Raw genomic sequence first — 27,057 nt, forward strand, 5'->3', positions numbered from 1 at the left:
TTTATAAATTATTACGTTGCTTTATTCTCATACAGTTACGATCATTGTGTCGTTATACAACCTAATTATATTCATATCTTTAGCATACTCATTAAATTATTTACGCAAGAAACAATTTACTACGAGGAAATTGGAAAATATAATTATAAAAAAAGATCCTAGTGCTCACAATAAACTCTCTGCGTTACTATATTCCTACCTCGAATTACGAATTACTTCGTATTCCTACCTTTATAAATAGTATTGTTACTCCTTAAATATAATATACAAGGCAAGAACTAATTTACACATTAAAGGGAAAAGTATCGGTTTATTCTAACGTTTACACACATATTTTTAGAAAAATAGAAGGAACGAAATCACACAAATAATATTTTTACTTCCTTTGACACTTTAGGGGTTTGTTAGTTTCATTGCGAAAAAATAATTTACTATATACATGTAGACGAAGTAGAAGCCGAAATCCTATTAAAGAAAAAGAACTGTCGAAGTTAGAGAACATTTTAGACGCCTACTCAAAATTAATAGCAATCTGTGGAATATAAAACAACTTGGCAACTTCATCTGTTGCTTGCAGGAGGCCATTTGTTGGGCTTCCGCCAATCAGTTATACTGGGTACTTCACCAATTATCTGCACGTTCTTTACCTTTGTGGGGCTATTTTGTGTGTTTTTCAACCATTCTTCATTGAATGGATATGAGATACCGGTATTGGGATCCACTCCAACGAGGTGGTAGTCCTTTGTGTCGTGGGTGACCTCTGTGCTGTATTCAGTTACGTGATTGGGTTCAACTACCTCATCTAAATTTTCTGATGGTGCGTTCGCCAAATGATCATATTTGGGTCTACCGTAGCCGTATCCATATCCAGCATTTAGATAAATTACCTTTTTCGGATAATTACGGTCGTTAAAGGCATTATTTCTTAGAAGCATGAGCACAGCTCCGACTAACGCCATATTATTAAGCATTACTGTAGCCATGGTAGCCATTTTAAGCGTAGGCAAGAAAAATGGTAGAATTGCAGACATCACTATTCCGGGGAGAAGTAGGAAAGGCAAAGCTTGGTAGAACATCTTTGTCATCTTTTTTGTGCTTGTCCGTCCGGTGTTTGTGTCTTTATCTGAAATTTTAATGAAAACTTTTAAAAAGTTTCAGATTCGATTTATTGGAACCCATTTAAAGATGTGCTCATTTAGCTTAATTACACTTTAAACTTTTAATGACTGTTTAAAGTTATTTGACATAAAGTTTAGGTACGCACAATTTACATTTCCTTATATAAATAAGAAATAAAAAATATGTCGACAAGTAAAGAACATATATGAGAAGCGCTGTTATCTTACTACCGCATTACACAAAGATTATATGCACGCAACATATATTGCATGTATCTTTTTATATATATACATTCATAACATTTGTATTCTATTAACGTATGATTTATTTATCTCGCATCGCTACACATGTAAGGAAGTATCTTATTACATGAAATTTCTGCTTTCCTTCCGCTTTTAAAATATTAAATTATGACTTTGGAACTAAATTTGTTTACAGCACCCGGAAAATAAATGACAGCATTTATTTAATGGCCTTGTGTTGAAAGCGAGTAATAATTATACGATTGCACATTCTATGAGAAATAGAAAATTTGCGACATAAAACAAACGTTTTAGTCAAAGCTTCGAAAAGTTTTATTTATAGAACAAGGGGTAAATGTGCTCGTTTGATGTTAAGTAATCACAATGTCAGAGCTCGCGAGTGCGCTGCCGGCCTTTCAAGAATTGGTACACTCTTTTCTTGAAGGACCCTATTCGAAATGGATAGGAGTATTCAGTGGAACCATCACGTAGTGGTGGTGTGCAGCAGAAATTGCCTTGATAAACGCTCAGTTTCCGTTAAGAGTACAAACTAAAACGTTTTGAAGCGTTTGTTTCCATGCCTACCACGATTAATTAACTTTTTGCCGACTTTTCGATTATAATATGAAAGATATGATATAGAAGTAATATATAGAATTTACGAATAGGATTAATATTAAAAAGTAATTACTTTCTATGACGTCGAAATTAAGCAAGTTATTTCCCGAAGACTTCATGTTCAGCGTGTAGCGATCACCAAGATCCATAGTTAATGGACGATACCGTAACAGCCTCTCCGTACCATCACACAACCTTGAATATAGTTCCTCATCAGTATCGTTAACATAATCAATCCAAATAAACTCATTTACATCCGGTTCGAGAGCCCTTTCCGCCTTCCATACTCCGAATGCGACAACACATTTTGAAAAGCTATTCTGTTTAACACAATTTGTAACATCGCGAAGTAGTTTTGTATTTTTCGTTTCGCGTAAGCCATTAGTACATGTGGCGAGGAAGAAAATCGCGACGATTGCTCGCATAGTTGTAAGCTAACTGCGCGGACTGGCTTTGCTAATGCGCAGCGTCCCCTCTCTTGTAAATAAAGTTGTTCTAAACAATTGACTATTACGGCTAAAGAAATCGAAAGCTAAAGGAAATGATACATATTATACATTATTTATTTAGTTTATTGCACTTTGTAATGAAAAGCGATGCAATTTCATAACTATAATCGAGTAACATATTTGGTCTTTAAACCGCACACAAAGCATTAAATTAAACATACTTTCCATGTTTTATTATATATCTCAATCGATTCGTTCAAATTGTGAGAAACAAGTGCAGAATGCAAAAGGACGATCGTGAATTTCTCCAAAATCGGCGCATTGCTTTGATACGCCGTACACACATCTGAAAAACGTTTTGAGGGAAAGTTTCGCATTCTTTGTTAGCAGGAAATGGCCTATATCTCAAATGCAGCGGTAATTAGCATACACACGGTCACGGACGAGGTGTCGCAGTGGGCGCTTGGTCGTCGAACTAGGTTTCTCTACGTGACGCGATTTAGTATGAAAAATGTGTCTCGCACGCATCTCGTAATTTGCGTAATTATTCAAGTCTTTCGTGTTACTTTATACTTAATAATTTTCTATATCATGAACACCGCAACAGACCAAGCACCCAGACAAAACGCTTGGTTGTAAAAAATCTGATAGGCAAGAAGTGCAAAAATACATGTTATACACAGTTATTAAGACAAAACTAACCAGGAACAAAAAAAAACAAACTAAACTAAAAAGATGATACATTAAAAATAGAAAGTAAAAAAGTAAATTAATAAAGTTTCTTACTTTAACTAAAACGTTATTCAAATTACCGATACTTAAATAAATCTTTTAGAAACACTTAATTGCAAATTTTCTAAGCGCTTACTCTTCTCTACGTATAGATAGGGAACATATTTACATAAATAATTTTTTCGATAAATAAATAATTTTGGTAAGATATAGACAAATTGTATTAGTATATAGTTACAAGTTACATGCAATTATAATCGTACATGCCTGTGAAATCCTTTTTATGCCTACTAATTATTCCACACAAAACGCATGAAACGTTTTATTTTTATTTATTTTATTTTACAACTGCGCTACAAGCAGGTAGATTTTTTTTAAAGATTTTAATACGCTATTGGTTTGTAGGGCCTTGATAGTTCAGCTGGGAGTCAATCGCAGCTCTGGCGAAAAGAAAAAACAAACGAATAAATAATCATATCTAAATAAATCGGTTGAATCATTAAGTATTTACGAGCAAATATAAGATCGGACATGTACATACAATCTTGGATTTTGCTGATGGTATACGCACATCCAATCTTATTAGACTTCAGTTAATTGAATTTCTCTACGAAATGAACATATAATAAATTTATGTTAATGAAAGTTTCCTTGTCTTATATATTACACATCTAGGTTCATTCAAACCATTAGGTTTTAATATGATTATAAAAAATAATCTTTATGTAAAAAAATTATAAAACGTCAAGCTAAAGGGTTGAGATGATCAAATGCACATATTCCGTACCTAACCCAGGTGAATGCCATTGTGGACCCAGAAGGCTAATTATTGTGTAGAGGGCATTTTTAGTAGTTTCAAAGAGGATTTTCAGTTCCAGCCCCACAGTACCCACTCACCTCAAGTCCGTGTACGGATTATTAACTAAAATAAGCAATTCTTTAGCGTGCGACTTCGGTTGTCGTGCGAACCTGGTGCCTTTTCTGTTGTGTTGCTCTTAACGTAAAAATTTGAGACCGTGAATTCAGTTCTCGGTAAAACAACGCTATTAAGGCATTAGCAGTCAAATATTGATCCTTTTGTTGACAAAAATATGTTCAATGCTCAAATCTTTTGTGGGTTACTAAAGTTGTCCCATACATAAACACTTCAGTACACACTGCTTCCGTGTTCCAAAGTAACCACTGGTAATTAAACCAAAATATGTTCTATTAACTGTCACTTTCGCGAATACGTGCATAGATAACAATCAGAGGATGTTCAAGGTACACCGTTAATGATTCGACATTAGTCCTTAAAAGTATGCCGTTATCGGGGTCGAAATTTCTACGGCACGATCACGTTGTCAATCGCTTTCTTTTCGATTTACTTTGCCCATTGTCTTCCGCAGGACACTTTATATCCTTCCAATCGATCATATGGCAAGCAGTCAAATTCAAACAGCCGAGTGATCATCATCATTTTTGTAAGCCCTTCAAGATGTGTAAAATTTTCGGAGTTCTAAGCTTGGCTTACGTCGCAGTTTTTGCGTTCGCGATGGTGAATTGTGAGGATGTGTCTGAAAAGGGATTTGTGGATTATCTAAGTAAAGGTAATAATGGAGTCCTGCTGAATAGTTATAAATCGACGTAGTATAATCGTCTATAATGTATAATTGCATTGACATTATTCCTAAATATTTCAGTAATTTATTGCGTGTTTCTGTATAATTATTCAAACGAAAACTTTCATGATAAAATATGTTTGTATCTGTCAAATTGTAGTATTAATGAATCTTTCTAATTGTTTCATGAAATAAATATATTTATATAAAAGCGTAAAATTTAATATAAACACCGAATATATGATTTAATTTCAAGTAATGAAGTGAATAATTATTTGAAGTGTACATGATTTGTGAAATTACTCAAAAAATATCATTATCTCTAAGAATTGACTTGAAAAGAGTTAACGTTAATTATAAGAGACAAAAAAATATTAAGTGAAAATATCTTCGTTAGTTCACTATCTTTTTTTTTCTTTTAGATAACAGCGTCGGCAGAACGTTTGGCCACAATGCTCTGAAACGACTATCCTTCATCTTCTTACCGGTGATGTTCACTCTGGGAGTTATCTCTACTCTATTAATGGCACTGGCCGTTATATCAGTGAAAAATCTTGCTATTGGAGTCATGCTTTTAATTGTATCAGTCAGTCAGGTAATTAAGATTCGTTTTAAGGTACATCATAAGGAATGTATTGAAAATGGTTATTTTATATTTAGTATATCATGTATGACATTTTGTTATTATTGATTACATCAATTTAATTAGTCGGCCTACGGCTTGTTGAAGTACGGCGTTGAAGTAAAAAAATAGTAAATTTATTCGGACAAACCAACCAGGGAAAATCAGTCGTGGGTAAATGAATCTTATTTCATTACAGATATAAGAAAGATGTAATGAGTTGCCTCATCCCACCTAACATTAATCAATTTTTACAGGCTGTATCCCGGCTATTCTCAGCAGTACCAGCTTCACCCTTGGTATTTCACCCACGCGCTGAGGTCATCCCACCGGCTCTACCAGCTCCTTGGCCCGTAAATGGGCCTTTGCTATCACCATGGGCTAGATCCGACAACGAAGCTATCATCGAATAAAGACGAATTCCAATGTCTGATTAAGGTTCCATTTACTCGCTATACTACCATAATAACAGTCTTGACAGTGACAAAGATATGCTGATAAAAATTAAATCAAGCATATAGAACCTTTAATGTGATGCCCGATTCCCGATATATTGGGAATTACAGCTCAATTTGTACAAAGGGAATGATTGAAGAGTGTTGTTAAAGAGGATCATTTCCGATATTTAATTTCCCCGCTATTTTTATTCCCGAGATATTTATATTTGAAAATTGTAAATGGAAACCTTTTTGACTGTTATCAGCTTTTCGAAAGATATTTTGCATTTAAAAGCATTGTGTATGAAATACATTAAATGCATTTACCTTTGTCTGTATCCCATGATAGTCGTGGAAGACAGACGACGATGACTAGTATAAGATTATTTATTTAACCAATAAAGTATTTTAATTAGTTTGTGTGTTTTGTTATTAATAATGACCTTGGCTTTTTCGTTTAAATTATTTCAATTGTCTTGAACTTACTGTCGCATTTTATCTGACAATGAAAACTCACACCAATGAAATTATCGATTGTTATAGATATAGATATAGAAATAGAAAGTTAAAAATGTGGAAATTACTCTTAGAAAATCAAAGAAATACTGCGTTATTCCACACAATTATCAGAAATAATATGGTATATGAAGAGACAGTTGCTGAGATGTATCCGTAACGCTCTGAATCATATTTACAATATCACGAACACAAAATTGATCTACATTTATAAATGCAAAATTCATATTTCTTTAAAACACCAAAACATTACCCAACCATTTTCAAATATGAATATAATTTTTTTATACCAAATCTACGCCTCAAAAGATCTGAACAGCTTACGATTCAACGAGAAATATTAATCGATTGTAAGTCAGCGGGTATGGTTTCAATTTCTAACCAGTTTAATACAGGTTCCATTCTAAATAGGTAAAACTTCCCTGCATCGATGTATATCTAGAGACAGGAGAGATTTCACTTCATTGAAAAAGTTGTTAGCGATACATGCCATACTAAGAACAATCGAGAAATACGAAAATATTTCTATTACGGTCTGCTTATTCATATCAATGGATCAAATGGATATAAAAATTAACACCTTTTGTCTTTAATTTACCAATAAAATAAAAGCGAAAGCTACCACAGAAACTTGTCACATGAAATGTTTCCTTATTATATTATATGTTTCCTTATAATTCAATGTCTGCACGAAAGTAAAAAAATAATGAAGTTATTGGAAAACTTCATCAACACATTTCTAGCAAATCTATTTTCGTATCATTAACTGGTTTTTCCCTGAAGAACAAACATGTAAGGAGTAAAACAGTTTCTGATATTGATTATTATAGTAATTTATTTTGGCGGAATGCTCGTGGCTATTGTAGCAGAACTTAGCTTTTCTAATGTCGTTGACTGCAAGGGTGGTAAGGAGGGGCACGGTAAAAACATTGGTATCGTGACCGTGACAATGAACGGACATCGCGCGCTGCGTTTGCTCGTTATACTTACAATAGCACTTTGCCAAGTCTCCTGCAATGATACACAGCATATACAAAGAATGGAGATATATGATGGTGTATACGCAAAGATTCCAGATGGTAAAAACACGGATATCCCAATTTCCTTTGAGGTAGACCTGGGCAAGGATGTGGAAAGTGGTAAGTGTTACTCTCACAAATCACTTACTAATAATTATTTATTGTTTATAAATCTCGTTAATACTGTCATTTTGTATCATCGTCGTCGTGATCCATTAATCCATTATTACAATCTCATTAATATAAACACGTTTTTATAGGTACAAACTTTTGACACCCTAAATGAGGTCTGAGTGTAGAGCACAATCAATATGTATAATTAAATAAATTTATTTTTTAAAGTAAAATGAATTATTAGAAGAAGAAATCTGTTTTTATACGCGTGTCGTGCATTGTGCGTCTAGAAAATTAATTAATAGCGAATGTATATAGTGTAAAAGAAAATTGAGAAGTCATTAAAACAACATAAATATTAATCGTTATTTTAGCATTTTAATTCACGAGTATTAAAGATTAAGAGAAATTACAAAAAGCAATAGTTTTATGAAATGTTTTACTGTTCATGCACTAATTGATAATACAGTAAATCTAAAATTAAAAATAATTTTATGTAATAAGTGAAAGTTTTTTCTTACGCTTTAATTCAGTTTGTACATTCTATTCCTTCGAATAATAGTAATAATCATTCGCGGTCGTGTGTCTATAAAAAAAATGGGCACCTAAGGAAATTTACGATGAAAGGTCGATTTCAGTTAATTAAATACCATTTACTTCTATAGATATAAATCCATATATGATTTCATTTTTATCGACGACAATGCTCGCCGTTCTAGCGACGTTTAAGCGTACATGCAAGAAGTTGGGATCCGTCGTTTAGAATGGCCAGCTAGGATTCTTAACCTAAATCCAATTGAGCATGTTGAGGTTGTAAAGAGATGAGTAAAAGCAGAGAAAACAAAACATCAGGAAGGAGCATTGCAGAATAGTGAGAAACGTATTCCTCGAATCATTAGTAAAAATATCGTGTAAAGCATGCTCAGAAGGATTCAAGCAAGAGTAGGTTCTTAGTAGGTTTTAACATTTGTTTATCCATTAAAAAAACATTATAAAAATTATTGTCTGTATTGCCGACAGTTCTTATTATTTAGCTGTGTACGATTAAAAATAATATCATCACAAATTACGTAAAAAATTGCTACAATTCACTTAATGCGTATTAATTTACACGATTATAAGTATAAAGGCTACATTAGAGAATTAAATTCCATTTAAATAACTGAAATTGACATTTGAAAGTAAATTAAGTGTCCATTTTTTTCAAAAGAGTTTATATATCTCGTGGTGTTCTTTACTATACTTTCTCTAGTATTTTCTGAATGTGGGTTTTTAATTAAGCTGCTTATTTTAAATGCGGTCATCGTATGGCTTAACTGTAGCTCTTAACTACTTTCCGTTACCGTACCTTGCATGAATAGAATATAAATGATTTCAATTCAATTTGAAACCTCAAGTTATAAACCAAATTGAAATTCTAAGTAAGAAAATTAATAAATGTAATTGTTGTTTCACCCAGGTCTTTTTTATTGTATTGTTAATAAATGTTAAATTTTCAGCATTATTACTTATAGCAAAGTTCAAATATTTTTAATACCATACATAAAAGTAGTCACGGAATCTCTGTCTCAAATAAAACGTACACACGTTTTATTCTGTAAGAATCAGGATAAATGTTGCACAATAATATAAATGACTATAAATATTACAAATTCTATTCAAAACGAAGATCGGTAGTTACTCGCTGTATAGCGATCCTAATATTTCGGAGTATCTGTGAGGAAAGTACCACGTATGGCATCCTCGATTCTGTGATTGTGCTGACGGCACAGCAGCTGCAGTCTCATTATAAAACTGTATAAGTATTGTGGTTAACGACCACGTGGTTCTATGTTCTATGTAAACAAATTGTAATCGCTATTATTTAAGTTTTCAAATTGTGTAATTGTACTTCATGACCGTTTATAAAACGAGGGAAGACGAATTCATCAATTAGCTGTGGGCCCGTATCATAAAACTATAAGATTAGTCCATATAGAAAATATTATAGAATTATATAGTATTACAATTATTACGATTGATAAATATTTTCAGTTTCAGGACGTGGAAAGCAGAAGAAATTATTGGAGCGACTTTTACCAATGATGGCACTGCCGTTTGTAATACAATCCATGGTCGTGCCAATTTTCCTCGGAATGATTAAGTTTATGCTTTTTAAGTCTCTTTTAATCGGTAAACTAGCTTTAGTATTAATTATAATTAATGCGTTTAGAAACAGTAATAGTGTGAAGGGACGTGACGCAGACTTAGCCGCGATAAATTACGGATTCAGTGGTCATGAAAACGAATATGAAGGTGCTTATATTAATGTCAACAGAGGCAGTTTAGGTTAGGGAAATGTATTTTTAATTTAACATTAGTATTGTTGCTATAAGATTGTCGAAATATTTCGAAAATGCTACGTCGCTTTTTCTGTAGAAAAAATATCAAATAAGTGTGATGCTCGCATAATTTACGAATTGTAATTGGAAGATTGGAACTTTGTCGGTTTATACATCTTTACTCACGCTCCAATGTGTAATTAGCAATTTTTTATTGTTTTATTTAAGTTATGCATCTTGCAATAAATGTAAATATTAGAAGCATATTAGACCTAAACTTAAAAGAATATTGTCATCATTATTATCTCATATGAGTTTCATCGTACATTGTACATAGAGTAGATAGGAAGACCACACTATCGCATCGGATATGTTTATGAAAAAGAAATAGTCTCAATAATTTTAAATTGTTGACACTAAAGTCTGTATCGGTCATGGCACTGCCTTCATGTTTCGCAAATTGTTGTGATTATTGTCATAGAATTAACTGAGTTATGTTTTACAAAGATCCGTCTGTAGCTTATCCCTGGAAAAGCTACTTTTAATGTATAATTTAGCTACATTTAAGATATAATTAATCTTCGTAATTTATCTTTAGCATTGTAAATTCAGTGATTTCACTTCCGGCTGTTCAAAATTATGTTAAATCAGTAATAATATCTAAAAAATAAAAAAAAGAAGCATGAGCCTGTTGATATCAGCATATTCCCTCCACTCGCAATAGGGCGTACATCCGTTCGATTTTTCGTAAATATAATTAAATGCCTATAAATAAATATTTATTAAATGCCTTATTCATTCAGTGCACTAAAACAGATTCATCTCACATTCAGTATCACATAACGCAACGCATATAATATGACATGGTTCTGTTGAAACTGTACCAACAGAAACATGGCGTTCATACTTATTTTTAATTTCGGGAAACAGCAAGAACACTTTTCTGAATACCTAAAAGGTTCAATAGCTTACAAAATATTTAACATTATGACTTTAGACTTTAGAGTACTTTTAATAAAATATGTTGTTTGTGTTAGTATGAATCTTAATAGTTGATAGTTTAGTCTATACTTTATGATATTAATTTATTTTAGTGATAGTAACCTAATTTATGACAATTGTGCGTTCTTTTACCAAAAATTAATTAAAATATAACAGTTTACTTTTTTCTACGCTTACGCCTTATTATATGAAGTTATAAAAAAATTGGAATACATCATTTATTTTTTATATTAAAAACACACAAATATAGAGTATTTACAATATTCTTAACCTACCTAATCTAATAACAATAAATAAAAATAGACAAAAAGAAAACTACAACGAATTTAAAAAGGTTCTGTGGCAGTGTACCTTTAATGCTGGCAACATTCACTCACTGTATTGTGATACTCATTCGTTGAGCGAGCACCAGCTCTGTGGTCACGGGGGCTATATACCAGGCGCCAACTTAAAATTTAATTTTACTACAGGCGCTGTACACTTGTAATCAACGGCAAGAACAAAATCAAAGTTATGAAATCATTACAGCAGTGTAAGTATAATGTTTAAGAGAAGGAGTAAAGTATTACATAGATACGTTAATCCAAAAATGAATGCGATATGCAACATTCCTGAAAAACTAGATACCCAAACATTATAAAATTAATAACGACATTTTCCTTGCCTTAGCAATGACGCGATGAAAATATTTTATACCAATTTCATACAAAAGACAAAAGATTAAAAAAAGTATGTAACGTACAGAATAATCTTAATAAGTATAATTTATGCAGTTCTGTTTATTAATATGTACGATCCGGCCATTATGACACTCCAATAAGCGTAAAGATTATTTCACTGTACCTAATTCGGTATTCTTGGAGAAATTATGAACCTGGCTACCTATTGGTTATTCTACTATTTTGTTAAAGCGGATTCCTTTTTAATAACTTTGACCTTAAAAAACATAACCAAAAAGGGTTATCTTCGATCAAATATAGACAAGATTACAACTTATATTTTTATCTCAAAAGAAAACATCCATACTGACTACAATCATTCTCACATTGATATCTATTTTTGCGATCAGGTTTGAAGTTCTACGGTTGTTATACTTATTAAAGATTTAGAAAATTCAACAATATTCTAATCGGAGAAACATTCTAATGTTGCGAAGGTGGTGATTATGTAAGTATAAACGTTTACTCGCCACAACTTCAAAACAATCACGTCGGTCAGATGCATTTAGTTCGCAAGTGAAATTTATCGTTGTGTCGTAATAAATATAACATTGATCGATTTCTATTCATGGCTCGATGCATTTGTCAATAGACTTAATTTTTCGTCAAGTGTTTGTGAACAGTACGAAATAAGGTAAGTACTTTCTTCTAAGTGGTTTAGACGTTCGTAGCTTAAACGTTCAATATAAATAAATATATTTACTTACAAAGTTTAAAATGCAATGATTTAGTAACTCTTTCCAGTAGGCTTTAAGTCAAATTAAATTAAATTCATAATTTCTCTGAGAATACCTAATTAGGTACATTGAAATAATCTTTACGTTTATTGTAGTGTAATAGTAGCCGCATCGTACATATTAATAAACAAAACTGCATAAATTATAGTTATTAAGATTGTTCTGTACGTTAAATACTGTCATGTCTTTTGCTTCAGGTTATACAAAGTAATGCTTGATCAAAGTTTTACGCGTTTATTTAGGTATAAAACTCACTGAAGTAAACTAAATAAACACCTGAACATTAATAAAGCTACAATAATGAAATCATAATACAAAAAGTAATACCGTTTACAAATAACAAAGTTTACTATACTTAATAATATTAATATTAATTATCTAGAAGGAGTTTGTTATTTTCCTTAAAGGCAATATTTTCTATTTATTATTGCAATAATTGTCGCTTGTTTTGTTTTTGCAATATTTTTCCTCAATTAAAATAAAAAATATTATTCTATTCGTTGGTTACTAGTAGATTGGGCTCCATAGAAGTTTGTTTAGATATTAATACGAATAAGACCAAAAGTACTATCGCCAAATAATTAGAAGATCATTTACTCGATACCTAGAATTCATTAGTACAGGATTTTATCATATGCACCCGTATTATGAGCGACTTAAGAAATTTAAAATCACTGTACGATCGGAGATCTCTAGGCAGTGACACGTTCATAAATTGTTAAATGGTCAAATACCAAATAGTATTCTCTTACAGGACATTAACATTGTCGTCCATTATTAATTACCTGGGTTTAAAATCAGCAGAATTTTACAAATTCTGTCTGAAAAGCCAACCTAGGAGTCGAGGCACCTCTCATTCAAATTCTTCGCGAATATAACTGAGTAAACATTACTTTTCCAGAGCTTGACAAAGTCGATAGTGGGCCGATCAAATTAAAAATCCTAATCAGCTAATATACCTAATGCGCTGTTTTACTAGTAATTTGGATAGTACATATTTTAATTTTTTGTAACATTTACCATAACTGTCATATATTTTAGAAAGGATAGCTTGTAACATATACTATAATTACAGCATTATATATTATGTGGAGAACTTTAATAAATATATGGAAGCCAAAAATGAATGCAAAAACAACTCGACGGCTGAAACTAATTATACTAAGTATTCGTTTTATTTTGTCGTATTTCATGTTTACGGTATTATTGAAGTAAAGAGATTGAATTCCTGTAATTTGTATTATTTACATCGGCATCGAATGGATTGTAATTTCTCGCTGAGATAGATGTCATATAAATATACTAAGTTAAAGATAAGAAGTTCTTTAGTCTAAAACATTGTCCAACATGAATAAGTAAATATATATGAATTTAAAGAAAACACTTTTTTACCGGATTGAAGCTATGTATTATTATAAACTTATAATTATTTTACATAATTTTAAATTTCTCTCGACGTTTCGCGTGCTTTACAGCATGCATGGTCCCCGTGACAATTGGGTAAAAAAGTGTTTTCTTTAAATATGTCAAAGCCATGTTAACAGAAGACAATACTATATATATATGATTTTTTTATTTGAAAAAATAATAATTTCGCAATTAACACTAGTACGATTTAAACATCGTGGAAAATCGAAACATCGTAGATCCCTAAGCCCTACAGATGTACCCTAACACATAAATAAATAGTGAATATATAAATAAGTACAGGATGTCTGCACCAAGAGAACTAAGGTAACAGACGGAGCCCTACGGGTAGGATCAAAGGTTCGAGGTGATGGGATTATCTCAAAGCTATCGGGCAGGCTCACCACGATAATTAAGGGCTTGAAGTAGTCTTCGCCACTTTGAGAGGAAGCGAGAAATCAATACGACAGAGCAATATTCAAATCTGATTTAATGTTCAAGGACAATATCTTAAATACTACTTACACCTATTCACACATACATAATATTATTTAAGTGAGCTGTTGGTGTATTGCGCACCTTCAGCTATTAACATTTTGGAACACACTTGAGTCGTGTCAGCAATTGATCAATATTCGAATAAAATATAATTCAAAATTACTCTTCAGCTAATGTTCAGCAGGTCGTTCAAATGAAATCTGAACAAATTCAATTGTTGTTTTGCCCAGAAATATAAAACGTGCTAATTTTTTACAATTAATAAATAATAAAACCTTTGGACGTTTCACGTGCGTAAAATTCATAAATAATGAAAGGAATTCGCTTTCGTAAATAAATGTTGTTTAAATGAGTTACTATACGCAAATATCAAGGAAATAGTGATGATGATGATTTTAAATAATTACTGTATGTAAAAGATTTTACGTTAATTCCAAACGTACTACCTTAATTGGCAATTTTTACCTAACCACGACATTAAGAATAGATTACAATCAAATAAACCTTTATAACTGACAATTGTAACAAGTATTTTTTTACATATTTCGACATTGAATATTTTCTTTCAGATGTCTTGTCAAAAGCCCGATATGATGTCTTGGGTCTGTTCTCATAAAGTTATCGTGCTGTTGAGTTTACTATCATTCTCTTTGTTTGTATCCACGATAGCATTGTCAGTCCAAACCACAACATGTAGAGTAAAAGAATTAGTAAGTACTGACATATCAAAAAAAACGAAGACAAACGAAGATCATGTAAGTATGTACAGTTAAATAAGTGAAAGTGATTTAAAAAAGTTTTGTGGAGTACTAGTAAATAATCACTAATTTATCAAAAAAAACCATAATTAAAAATATTTATATACATCAGTCACGTGACACAACCAGTCAGGCTCAGTGGAATTGACCAGGACGTTCATGCTTGAAAACGTACGTCTAATCCTGTTTTGGGATTTAGAAACTATTTTGTTTACAAAATATACAGTACTCGTATATACATTATAGATGTAATTTGGATGAAATTGACGCAATACTGGCCCAAAGTTTTCATAAATAATTTAGATTTTTATTACTTACTTACGTAAGCTGAATTGCACTTAAGCAAATATAGTGTTTCCAATAATTGGTAATTGGAGGACGATGTTGCATCTCCTTACGAAGAGATCCCATTTGCGTTGCGTTGCCATTGACATCTCTGGCATATATACCTTTATATAGCTTTTTCGGGGTCTCTCATTTTCGTAATTGAAAATTTTGTCACTGTCTAGCATTTGTTACTCGTTCTACATAGTAAATCACTATTAAAATTTGACACAAATTGCAGAATGACAACGCACAAAAATCTTAACGTTTGGTTATGTGTTACAAGTATGTTACATCATAGTAACGGACATCAACATTCATACATTTTAAAGCCAATACTTTCCGGTTTCAGAAGTTATCTAGAAATGTTTTTTTAAACCCTGTTAAATTACGTATTAGTGTTTTTTTTATATTTATAAAAAAAATGTTTTATTATATGTTTTATATATCTTATATGTTTATTTAATTTACATATTATAAATGTTTTAGATATAACCTTTTATTAACCTAGATGCACGATTTTTATTGATTACTTGTCTCTTTCTATCGAACACAATTTTAAGTAGAAGAAAATCAGTGACGTGGCGTGATTTCGATTTCACGAATAAAAGGGGTAAATATTAACCAAACAGGATACGTTTTAAATTTTATACTATATATACGCTTTTACGTTACAGGTTATAAACTACCGACTTTCAAAAGATGTGAGGCCATTAAATTACACTCTAATGCTATGGCCTGACTTAGAAAGAAAGAGTTTTAAAGGGCAAGTAACGATAAGAATGCGCGTCCTACGACCAACGACCTATATTGAGGTTCATATAAAAAATTTATCGATCGGCTACGTTGAAATCAACGATCATGCAAACAGATTTGTGCAAATAAATACAACATATATAATACCAAAAAGAGAGGTTTATCAGGTGCAGTTTGGAGATAATGAAATCAGTGAAGGGGTGTACAACTTAACTTTAAATTTTACTGGGAAACTTGACAGAGGAATTGTCGGCTTTTATCAAAGTACAATGCGAGGTGGCGTGTAAGTTGTCGTTATTTCAAAGTAGTTTTAAATATATATTTCTAGCTATATCTATGTATCACTAACTTCAGATTTTAAATAGATAAATTTAACATTCAGAATAGACAAATCAAGACACGCTTAGTATCGCAAAGTAAATATTATAAAATATATTAAATCGTAGACCTAGGTAGTTACTAAACTTCGCAAAGGCATAATAAATAATTGCATTCTATTACTGATTACGAATGTCCTTTATTACTAATCATAATATACGAGCAATATATTATTTCGTATATATAATTTATTATAATATTAGGAAGTTACCTATATTACAGAAAATTAAAATATTATATTCCGATTTGCTCACATCTTTAATTTAGAGTGTGGTTTAAATGTGCGTTGAGTAACCTTGAGTTTAGTTTTTTTGAACGTTTAACAATTTACATAACACATACCATCGAATAACTACATAGATTAAAACTGATATTACTAGATATTTGTGTATATATTTGTAATTAAAGTTAGACTTTTATGCCTCATAATTTTTTTTTGTCTGGTATTCGGTGGCATCAATATGCCAATAACCACAGACTTGCTGTGATGTTTGACAGTTCAAGTTTACTGTCGTGACACCTTTCAGATGAGAATGGTATTCATAAAACTTCGAAAATCCGAAGTTTTCAGATTTATATTTATTATTTACTATTTGAGATAAGAAGAAATAAAAAGAGTCGAAAAGATTTCCACTTTGCTGCTAAATGTTATTAACGCTGAGTAACTACTGCGTTAGACTCTATGTTGAAAAAAACTTATGTTCTTGCCCTTAAGAAAATATACCGACAAAATATTAGTTTTAAACAAGATTTTCTATATAGCCGGACAATAACTAGGAGTTATTACGAAAAAATAATGGAAACATCCAAGATTAAGTTAGCTGAAAGATTGTCCCAGACAATTCACCCTGTGAATTACAAGTTAAAATTAAATCCTGATCTTGAGTCAGGGAAATTTCTAGGAGAAGTGAGCATTAATGTTATCGTCGATAGTGAACGAGATAATTTTTCGCTGCATACAAAATTCTTACATATCAAAGATGTGAAAGTGACTAGTGGCCACAACGAAATAACAGTACAGAAATATTTTGAAATTGAATCATTAGAACAATTATATATCCAATTTGATAAGAGTATTAAAGTTGGAAGTTATGATATAAACATTGAATTTAGTGGAGATTTAACCAGGAATATTGTAGGTTTCTATCTCTCTAGGCTTAAAGCAGGAGGGTAAATATCAGTTTTAGTAAATAAGGCCCTTGAACTTCTGTAATTGTAAAATTTTATATTCTTAAATACCAATACCAGGAACAATTAATGGAATGTCTCTGCTAGTTCACCATAAGCTTCTTCTGAAGAAGTTTAATTGATATATATATTCAGCAATTATAATTGATATTTGCTTTCCTTAAGATCTTCAGACTTAATGAAGAAAAAACCAGTATGTAAGCAACAAATAGCAATAATAACAGTAGAACATTGACAGATTTATCCTGTAATGCAATTGAAAATCTTTATTTATTTCACTGAACTTTTTTGTTTCAGTTCGATGGTGGCAAGTAAATTTCAGCCGACATATGCTCGCCAGGCATTCCCATGTTTTGATGAACCTGATTTTAAAGCAACATATGACATAACCTTGGTCAAACCTATTGATTATGTTGCACTCTCTAATATGAATGTAAGATTATTTTTAGAAGGTGAACTAATAAAATTACTATGGTATGCAAAATATGTACATGAACCATAGATTAAATAATTAATTAATTAGATTAATTTAATACTCTATTATATTTGAAAGCCCATAGTCACTAATGCAAGAAAATAAGTAATTGTTGTAAAAAGGGTTACCTGTATTTCTATTATTTTTTTAGTTTCCTATAGAAATGAAAACTCTTTATTTTTTGCTCTCACACAATTTTAAATGTGCAAAAATAGTCAATACAAAACAAGTTTAATAAAATAAATTGCAAACTTGTTTATAAAGAGTCAAAAATCAATCATATTTTTTTTCTCTTGATTCAATTTAATCAATCCAATTTTTCTTATAGGAAATATCAAAAACAGTAGATAAATCTACAAAAACAGAAACAGTAACTTTTGCTACAAGTGTTCCTATGTCCACATATCTAGCCTGTTTTGTTGTATGCAACTTTGATTACAAAGAAACACTCATAAATGCAAGTGGTATTGGTAAAGACTTCACTTTACGATCATTCGCCCAGAAGCAACAGACGCATAAAATTGATTTTGCTCAAGATATTGGAAAACGAGCCACAGAATTCTATATTAAGTACTATGAGGTGCCATACCCTCTTCCTAAACTTGGTAGGTAACATTTTAATTTATACTTAACTTCCTATTTGTCATAGGAATGCATTTTGTTGCATAAAATCTTGTATGTTTTTTAACATAAGTCTATTATTACTAACAAAATAACTTTTTCAGATATGATCGCGATTCCAGATTATGTATCAGGTGCTACTGAGCACTGGGGTTTGATTACATACAGGGAAACATCCTTTTTGGTAGATGAGGCCACAACATCATCGCAGAATAAAATCAGTGTGGCCAATACAATTGCACATGAGTTGGCACACATGTGGTTTGGCAATTTAGGTAACTTGAAAATATTTGTATTAACAGTAAGAGTAGTAAATATTCGGTTTGACCTATATAAGATAAATTTTGGTAAATCTCGGATTTGGAGTAATTCAAACAAATTTTCAATATACCATTCAAATACCAAAAAGAAACCTCAAAAATCTGTTTAATAATCTTAATGCCCACAAACAATACTGTTGACTAATGTTCATATGTTAATCTGAAAAAACTTTCATATTTAACCAATTAGTTTATAATTGGTTATACTTAAGTGCTGATTCATGTTGCATTTGTAAATTGTATGAATAAAAAAATCCATATAATTTAGCAATTTTGTATTAAGTAAGTTTTGTGGTAGTGACTATTTTAGTTTCAAACTATTGCAAATGTATCAAAATAACACACAAAAAATATATGACAAATTGATAATCTGCTTCGTCTTTGTAAACCGATTAAAAATAGCGTGATAACTCAAGAGATCCTATTAAATCATATTTTTTTCTCGTTTCAGTGACAATGAAGTGGTGGGATGAAGTTTGGCTCAACGAAGGTTTTGCGTCGTATATGCAAGTGAAATCATTGAATGCTATTGAACCTTCCTGGACTATGGTAATTTTAATAAAACTAATCTCTGAAGCCATTTTTATTATAGTTATTTTAATATCTATAACACTAATATAAAATATTTTCGATATTAAGTAAATCGCTCTTGAGAGTTGGTAGACGTAGAGATTATAATCGTCTTGATTGCGTAAGCACTAATCTCCTAGAATATAAGAAAAAAATAACAAGAAATTAACCCATATATGTCTGCAAATGACTGCATTTATGATAATAGTTGAACAGTTTCTACTGTATTATTTAATATTTTTAAATTCATTATAAACGCATTTCAATATACGATAATTTCAGGTACATTAAGATTTAGAAAGAACAAGAATTCTATACAGTGAAATACCTAAATGATTATCAACTATCATTGAATATGTTACTTGAGTTACACAGTAGTACAACTGTACTACTGTGTTACACGTTATACTTAGCGCAATCTAGACTCTGAATCTTTTACCCTGCCTAAAGTAAAACAATACAGTAAGATTATTTATTTTTTCATTAATAAGAAAGCTTTTTCTGTTTTAGCTCGACCAATTCCTAACAAAAACTCTGCATTCAGTTTTAGTGACTGATGCGAAGTTGTCAAGTCACCCTATAGTACAAACAGTGGAGACACCAGATCAAATCACCGCCATCTTTGATTCTATATCGTATAATAAGGTATTTTTTTATAATTCAGGCTCGATTTTATAACGCCAGTAAAGATCTGTCTGATTCTATAATTTGACAGAACTGAGTCAAAATAGACTTTGTCGTTCGACTAGTCACTAGAGTCGTAGTAGCTTTAAAAAAAACTCTTCCAATTCTGAACCTCCCCTTGCGTTTGCGTTAAAGTTTAACTCATATGGCAGAGTTTAAAAGTCTCATTTTATGTAACAAATTCAATTATAAAAATATATGTTTAATGTTACCATTTCACATTTGGTATACATTTAATTCCCACATTTTTGCAATTTGCAAATTAAACAATAAAATAAAAATTGTAGGGTGCATCAATTTTAAGAATGTTAGAGGGCTTTATCGGTGAGGAAAACTTCCGTAGAGGAGTTTCAGATTATTTAAAGAAGTACAAATATGGCAACACCGTCACTCAAGAATTACTATCTTCACTGGAGCCATACTTTAAAACTCTATATCCACATCTAAGCCTCAAGTAAGTGCGTTTGATATTTGATATGCGTTTGATAATGTAAGTATTTGAATGAAACATTACTTGATTTTGCTGGTTATAAGGCATGGTCCGAGGTGAGATCGAAATGACTATGAATAAATTCTTCCTAGTCATATAACTGCGATTCCATTGAAAATAAATAATAATATTAAAAAAATATTGTAGCTACAAAGTGGTCAATAAATAAATTTTTCAATCCATTAATAAATAAAATATGATTCAATTCAATAATATTTTACAATGGATTTTCTCTTTTTCTTCTCTAAGCTTTTGGTTTGGTGCAATAATTATTTCTTTCTATTATTTATTGGATAATTTATGACTCCAGCGAACTAATCTACGCTAGACTTGACGTGTCATGCTTTATAGCCGCCCCATACATATTTTCATACACCGTTGTTAATTTTTAAATTCTATATTGTAAATGTATATAGAGGCTGTCTTGCAAAAACACAGAAAATCAACAACTCTATTTAAAACTATGATATTGTCTTTTCGATTTTATTATTTAATTTTAACAATATCATTTTTAAGTATTTCCTCTTAAATAACATTTTCACAGATACATAATGGATACGTGGACGAGACAAATGGGATATCCTCTTATAACAGTGAGCCCTGGAGCTAACAATAGTTATATTTTGACGCAATCAAGGTTTCTATTAGACACGGCTGCGGCTTATAATGATGACTCGGTATTCCAGTAAGTATACAGTATAGATAATTTAGATTTTTTCAGGATGCCCCCAGTTTATAAATCTTCAAATTAAAATTACCAATAAGTTGTCAAATCTATAATGAAGTATAAGTTGACGTGCTAATAATGATGACTATTTGAAATTAATGTATCAGATAACAGTCGTGTCATATTGTCAATGAAAACAATTTTGAGTTTCTGGAGATTTAAAATAGTTGAAATTAAATAATCAATCAAGATTTGAGGGGTGAGAATGCAAAATGGCAGACGCAAGAAGAAACGTTTTGTGATTGGTTAAACGAACGAATGACGTATCATGTCGCGGGCCACCGCATCTCGGACTAGAGATGCTGTTGACCAATCACAATCGATTGCACCTTCGTTTCGGCTTTCCTTATACGTTCTCTAGTCCCAATAACACGAATTGATTATATATAACTGATATTGAATTGAAATTAATTTTTTTAATCAGTATCGCAGTTATAATAACAATATCTACTAATTACACAATGCATAACATCTACATTTAAACACACACATAACACATTTTAACTAAGCGTTGAGCATCACTAAATTCTAAGTCTAACTTATCAAGTTTTTTCTGTTCTTCAGTTATCGTTGGTATGTACCTATAACGTATTCAACGAGTAAAGAGAAGCGAGACAATATACTATGGTTTGCTGATACGTCGGATAGCGGTAAGAAATACTATAATATAGTGATTTATATTTAATCAATAAGTGCTGTGGAGTAAGGAGGTACTTTTCCTCGGGCCTGAAGGGAGGATTCTCGACCAGTCTAACCACGGACGACAGACCCAGTGGTTAAGGTCGAAAAGTTGTATGTATCCTCAACGGTCCGTAAAACTTTTAAAGGCACCGTACTCGCGAGCCCTCGGGCATTGATAGTGTCCATGGGCGGCGGTATCACTTAACATCAGGTGAGCCTCTTGCCTGTTTACATATACTGATTTGTTCTATTAAAAAAATCCGGTAGTGTGTTTCAGAGTTAGACGTCATCGTATTAATTGTAGCCGTAGAATGTAGGTGTCGCTACCGACAACTATAAAGTACGAAACTTTACAACACAATAAACTATTTAGTAAATATTATTTAGTAAAGCATATATAATTTCAGTGGAAATATCTCTCAGCGACGATGAAAAATTGTTAAAAATAAATAACAATCAAGTGGGCTACTACAGAGTTAACTATCCGTTGGATATGTGGAATCAGATTATCGAGAAACTAAAAGTTAAATCTGATATGGTAAGTTGCCGTCGTTTCGTTTCCGTTTGATACATTTAAACGTAATGTATCATTATTTTTACCTTTCGTTTGCCATTGCAGTAAATCTGCTTACATAATAAATGAACGACCCTTGGGCCTTGGCCTCGAATTCGATCCGTATCTTATTTCATAGACAAATAGATGACCAGCCTTCTGTCTGGCACACACGTCATTAATCTTTGTATTCGAAACATACTGATTTCCTTACGATCTTCCCCTTTACCTACGAGTGTTAGAAAGTCCATTGATGCACGGCCAGGTATCGAAACTATGACCTCAGGGTTGAGAGTAGCACGCTGAACCAAGGCACTAAGCGTTAAATTACTTCAGACTATTATTAAAGATTATTTTCACTTCAGTTGGATTTTGTACTTAAAATAATTTTCAGCTAACATTATCAGATAGGGCCCATTTACTGGATGATGCGTTTGCGTTATCAGATGCTGGTATTTTACCATATGACATAGCACTGTCACTCACACAATACCTTCCCGTGGAGAAAGATTTCGTTCCGTGGGAAACAGCTTCAGGAAAATTCAGTCATCTGTCTAACAAACTCCTTAACACCCCTGCGTATGAAAATCTGAAGGTAAGTTTTAAAAAAAAAATTAGGCATGTCAGAAGTGAAACTTCTTCTTAAATTAATTATTACTAGGGTAAAAGCCCCAATAGATGATCACTTCATGTGTTTGTATATCTATATTCACACTGTTTACACTCACTCTCTCTCAATCGGTCCCAATCGCTCTCTCCCTTCGATAAAAACGCTGCACATCACCGTGACGTTTCATCGTATCCGTATCCTATGTCGAGAGTGTTTCCACTACATTATTATAAACGTTTTTTTAAACTATAAAATACCTGTGTCTTATATATATATATAGAGAAATCTGTAAATAACATGGCTTTATAATCATTATGTAGTAAAAGACTTGTATAAATATTGGTTTTGAAACGTCACCTGACACAACGATTCTGATCGAAAAATATACAATAATGTTTAATGTAAGAATGACAATTAACACGAATTAATTTTGGAGGTGGTTGTTGTATGTTCAAATAAAAAAAATTGTTTGAAGCAGGGTGACAACTGGCTTTAATTGTTTAAAAATTGAGCTTATAACTGAGATAACATTAGGGGTAGTGGGGTTGCGACACTGGATTAACAACAACGTATATAATGAAATTTTACGGACTCTGGATTTTTACGAAAAAAAATCAATTTGCGTACAATTTAATCGTCCGTACAAATTCGATTTAAGTAGTTCATCTGATTCTATTACTATACGATCTTACTACATATGATCTACCATTAATCTACGAATTTTCAACTCTGTCATAGAAGCTAGGGATTGTGCTATAAAGATTTTATTTATTTTTCAGAAATATGTTCAGCACCTAATTGCTGGCCTATATACGGAACAAAGTTGGGAGAAGACGAATTTGGATGTGATTCAAGGGTAATATATTCGCATTCATAAATATCCTTTCGTGTAATGCTACTTTTGATGAATATATTTTTATATTATAATTTACGGCAACATTTGGATACGTTCTACCCATAATATCGTATTAATTAGACTATCTGTCAGTTTCTCAGCCCACCAGCAGTCGGATTAATAAGACAGCTTGACGCCTATGGACACTTGTATGACCGTCTTTAAGGTAGTGTAGGTGGCCTCTAAGTCGATCCAGAAATACCTGGAATGGCTGCTTCCATCAAGTGATGGTGCGCGGCAAGTTTCTTAAAAAGCTCCCTTAAAACGTCAAATTATGTAAATAATGTAATATTCTCGTTTCTATAAGTAATACTTACATACATTTTATGTATAATTTTTTTATTATATTTGACATGATGTATGAGTATTGAGTACATAAATTAGAGACATTAATAACTTAATTGATATTTTTTTTATTGCAGTTTGCTACGAACGAGAGTTTTGACGTTAGCTGCTTCGAGCGGCTTGCCTGACGCTGAACGCAGAGTGAGGGATATGTTTCTGAAGTGGTTGAACTCTCACGGAACTAATATTGCCATAGAACCTGATCTACGAAGCTTAATTTATTATTATGGTATGATGCATTTACTTCAAACTAATCTAGTATCCGCTATTTTTTGCTTAAAGTGACATCCAAATCTCATTAAAGATTATCTATTAAGAATCTATCTATCTATCTATTTTAGCAGTGTTGGCCTAGTGGCTTAAGCGTGAGACTGTTATCGCTAAGGTCAAGTGGGTTCAAACCCCGGCTGTGCACCAATGACTTTGTCTATCTGAGCATTATATCTATAGTAAAATAATGTGTATGAATAAAAGTATATAAATTCCGACATAAATAACGCGAGATATATTGTAATTTATTTTTCTCGGATACGTACTAATCTAATTTGATTATCAAAGGTATGAAGCATGCATCAGCAGAAGAGTGGGAGAAATTGTGGGCCATCTATTTGCAGGAAGAAGATGTACAGGAACAGACTAAACTGAGGTCCGCACTCTCTGCGCCGGAAGATGTCGCTATTCTCAAAAGGTTAAAGTTGTATAAAATATGAGTTATTGGTAATTCCATTAATTTCAGAGAGAAAATTTAAGTAGTTTCGTGCAATTCTTGTTCGTCTTCGATCTTCAATCTGGAATCGGGTCCAGTGGAGATTTCTCCAGGCTAAACAAACTAAAAACCCTTTCTTAATAAAGGAGCATACTTCTCTCTTAAATACAGGTAACGGACCCACTAATATCGGTGTCCAGGAGCCGCGGCAACTGCTTTGTATGGTCGTTTGTCATATAAAAATGTACATCGTGTTCTTGCATATATAGTCCTTGATAATTATTTTATTACTTGCGAATTAAAAAAAAAATGCAAAGCTCTGTATTCTAGAATGTCAAACTTCACTCAACATCAACTTTTAGTCATTTTTTCTATATGAAGTTTGACATGTATGACAGCGCTGAATACTGCTTAATAGGGACCTAAGATTATTTCTTTACGCTTACATTTCTTAGAAATAAATTGTTTCTTAAAAAAAAACGAACAGCGTCGTATGGAATTTGTTTAAATTTAAATTGAGTGAAAAGTCTAAACTTTACAGTCAAAAACCGCAATTTACGTATGAATTATAATTTTATGGTTATACCTCTAAACACAAAAACTAAATTCCTTTCTCTTTCTAAATTCTTTCAGATATCTCAATTTAGCTTGGGATGAGAAAAATATTCGTAGCCAGGATTACCTAAACGTTCTTCAGCTGATAAGTACTAATCCTTCTGGAAATGGACTGGTATGGGACGAGGTTCGAAATCGATGGAAGGAACTTGTTGACCGTTTTACACTCAACAGTAGATACCTTGGGAACCTTATACCTGCTATTACCAGCGGTTTTAATACAGAGAAACGATTACAGGAGGTAAATATTCTATTACTGTACATTTTTTGTCTCTTATATGAGGAACAGTTAAACTTCTTCATACGATTCAACTTTATTTATAGTCCATCAATAATGGTAATTTAACATTTTCGATTTATTTGTTTGTGAGCTCAAAATGTACCCGTATTTCAACGTATTACTCTCAGTTCATATTAAAGATAAAATTATTAAAAGTTGTACTGAAATAAGTTTTTTGTTAAATCGATTTATATACATTATTTTGGTCCAAATTTTGTGCGCAGCAAAATATTGTGTTATCTCACAGGCCTAGGTTCAACTTCTCTGCCGTGCATAGATTTGAGTCAACATTTAAATTTACTTTTGGAACACCATTTCTAGAAAATTTTATTTTTACGTCAACAAATTAAAATTATATTGAGGGTATCTATAAAACCAGTGTATAATGTGTCTTATTTAAGCAATACAAAATAATATATACCGTCATTTTTTTAAAGATAATTTTTTGAATATTTTCTTATTTATTTCATTTTATTCTATCACTAACTTACACTAATTTAATCGAATCTCAAACAATACTAACATAAAACATAATTGAATTGCAGATGATATCATTTTTTGAAAAGAATCCAGAGGCCGGCGCAGGCGCAAGCGCACGTCAAAGAGCGCTTGAGAATGTCCGTAATAATATCAAATGGACTTCTTCCCATCAATCAACCGTTGCTTCGTGGCTTGAAATCTATGTGAAGGCAATTAAATCTATATAATGGAAAATATAGTTATTGAAAAGTTATAAAATTAATTACATTATTTTTACAAATAATGTATGTAAAGTTACTTAATTAAAAATTAATCAACATGTTGTTCCTTATTTAACGTATTCTTGTATTACACTTTTGCTAAATTTTAATATTATCTAAATGTAGATAATGTATTAAAAATAAGGCAACCATTTTGAGTATATGGGGGGGTTGTTATTAGCAACTCA

At 31.7% G+C, this 27,057-nt stretch overlaps 2 protein-coding genes across 5 annotated transcripts; one reads left to right on the forward strand and one right to left on the reverse strand.

Annotated features, from left to right (window-relative positions):
• Position 1: 1 nt before the first annotated feature.
• Positions 2-2,404, reverse strand: LOC123720351. The gene is made up of 2 exons (XM_045676916.1): positions 2,053-2,404; positions 2-1,123 (listed from the first exon to the last, which is right to left on the reverse strand). The coding sequence occupies exons 1-2, from the start codon at positions 2,402-2,404 to the stop codon at positions 561-563; spliced, it is 915 nt and encodes a 304-aa protein (XP_045532872.1). The 3' UTR covers positions 2-560.
• An 8,788-nt stretch (positions 2,405-11,192) lies between these two features.
• Positions 11,193-26,910, forward strand: LOC123720070 (glutamyl aminopeptidase-like). 4 transcript variants are annotated; one of them, XM_045676525.1, is made up of 18 exons: positions 11,193-11,324; positions 14,723-14,908; positions 15,913-16,274; positions 17,855-17,990; positions 18,361-18,637; positions 18,758-18,928; positions 19,425-19,522; positions 20,054-20,188; positions 20,515-20,681; positions 21,262-21,402; positions 22,009-22,094; positions 22,533-22,663; positions 23,073-23,273; positions 24,068-24,144; positions 24,606-24,757; positions 25,087-25,216; positions 25,868-26,090; positions 26,675-26,907. In XM_045676525.1, exons 2-18 carry the CDS (start codon positions 14,723-14,725, stop codon positions 26,834-26,836), a joined length of 2,835 nt encoding a protein of 944 aa, XP_045532481.1. In that variant the 5' UTR covers positions 11,193-11,324; the 3' UTR covers positions 26,837-26,907. The 4 variants fall into 4 exon arrangements, with proteins under 4 accessions (XP_045532481.1, XP_045532480.1, XP_045532479.1 ...); XM_045676524.1 differs by lacking the exon at positions 11,193-11,324 and adding an exon at positions 11,847-11,959; XM_045676523.1 differs by lacking the exon at positions 11,193-11,324 and adding an exon at positions 11,980-12,145.
• Positions 26,911-27,057: the final 147 nt, after the last annotated feature.

The sequence above is a fragment of the Pieris brassicae genome, chromosome 2 (genome assembly GCF_905147105.1).
Source record: "Pieris brassicae chromosome 2, ilPieBrab1.1, whole genome shotgun sequence".
Lineage (NCBI taxonomy): Eukaryota > Metazoa > Arthropoda > Insecta > Lepidoptera > Pieridae > Pieris > Pieris brassicae.

What these genes read in the sequence shown, in the direction of transcription:
- LOC123720070 (XM_045676525.1), top strand. Translation starts at nt 14,723, where the DNA reads ATGTCTTGTCAAAAGCCCGATATGATGTCTTGGGTCTGTTCTCATAAA. An exon ending in TTGCACTCTCTAATATGAAT is followed by an intron (nt 17,991 to 18,360) that starts GTAAGATTATTT and finishes TTTTTCTTATAG; the next exon opens with GAAATATCAAAAACAGTAGA. An exon ending in TTGAACCTTCCTGGACTATG is followed by an intron (nt 19,523 to 20,053) that starts GTAATTTTAATA and finishes TTTCTGTTTTAG; the next exon opens with CTCGACCAATTCCTAACAAA.
- LOC123720351 (XM_045676916.1), bottom strand. Translation starts at nt 2,404, where the DNA reads ATGCGAGCAATCGTCGCGATTTTCTTCCTCGCCACATGTACTAATGGC. An exon ending in TAATTTCGACGTCATAGAAA is followed by an intron (nt 1,124 to 2,052) that starts GTAATTACTTTT and finishes TTAAAATTTCAG; the next exon opens with ATAAAGACACAAACACCGGA.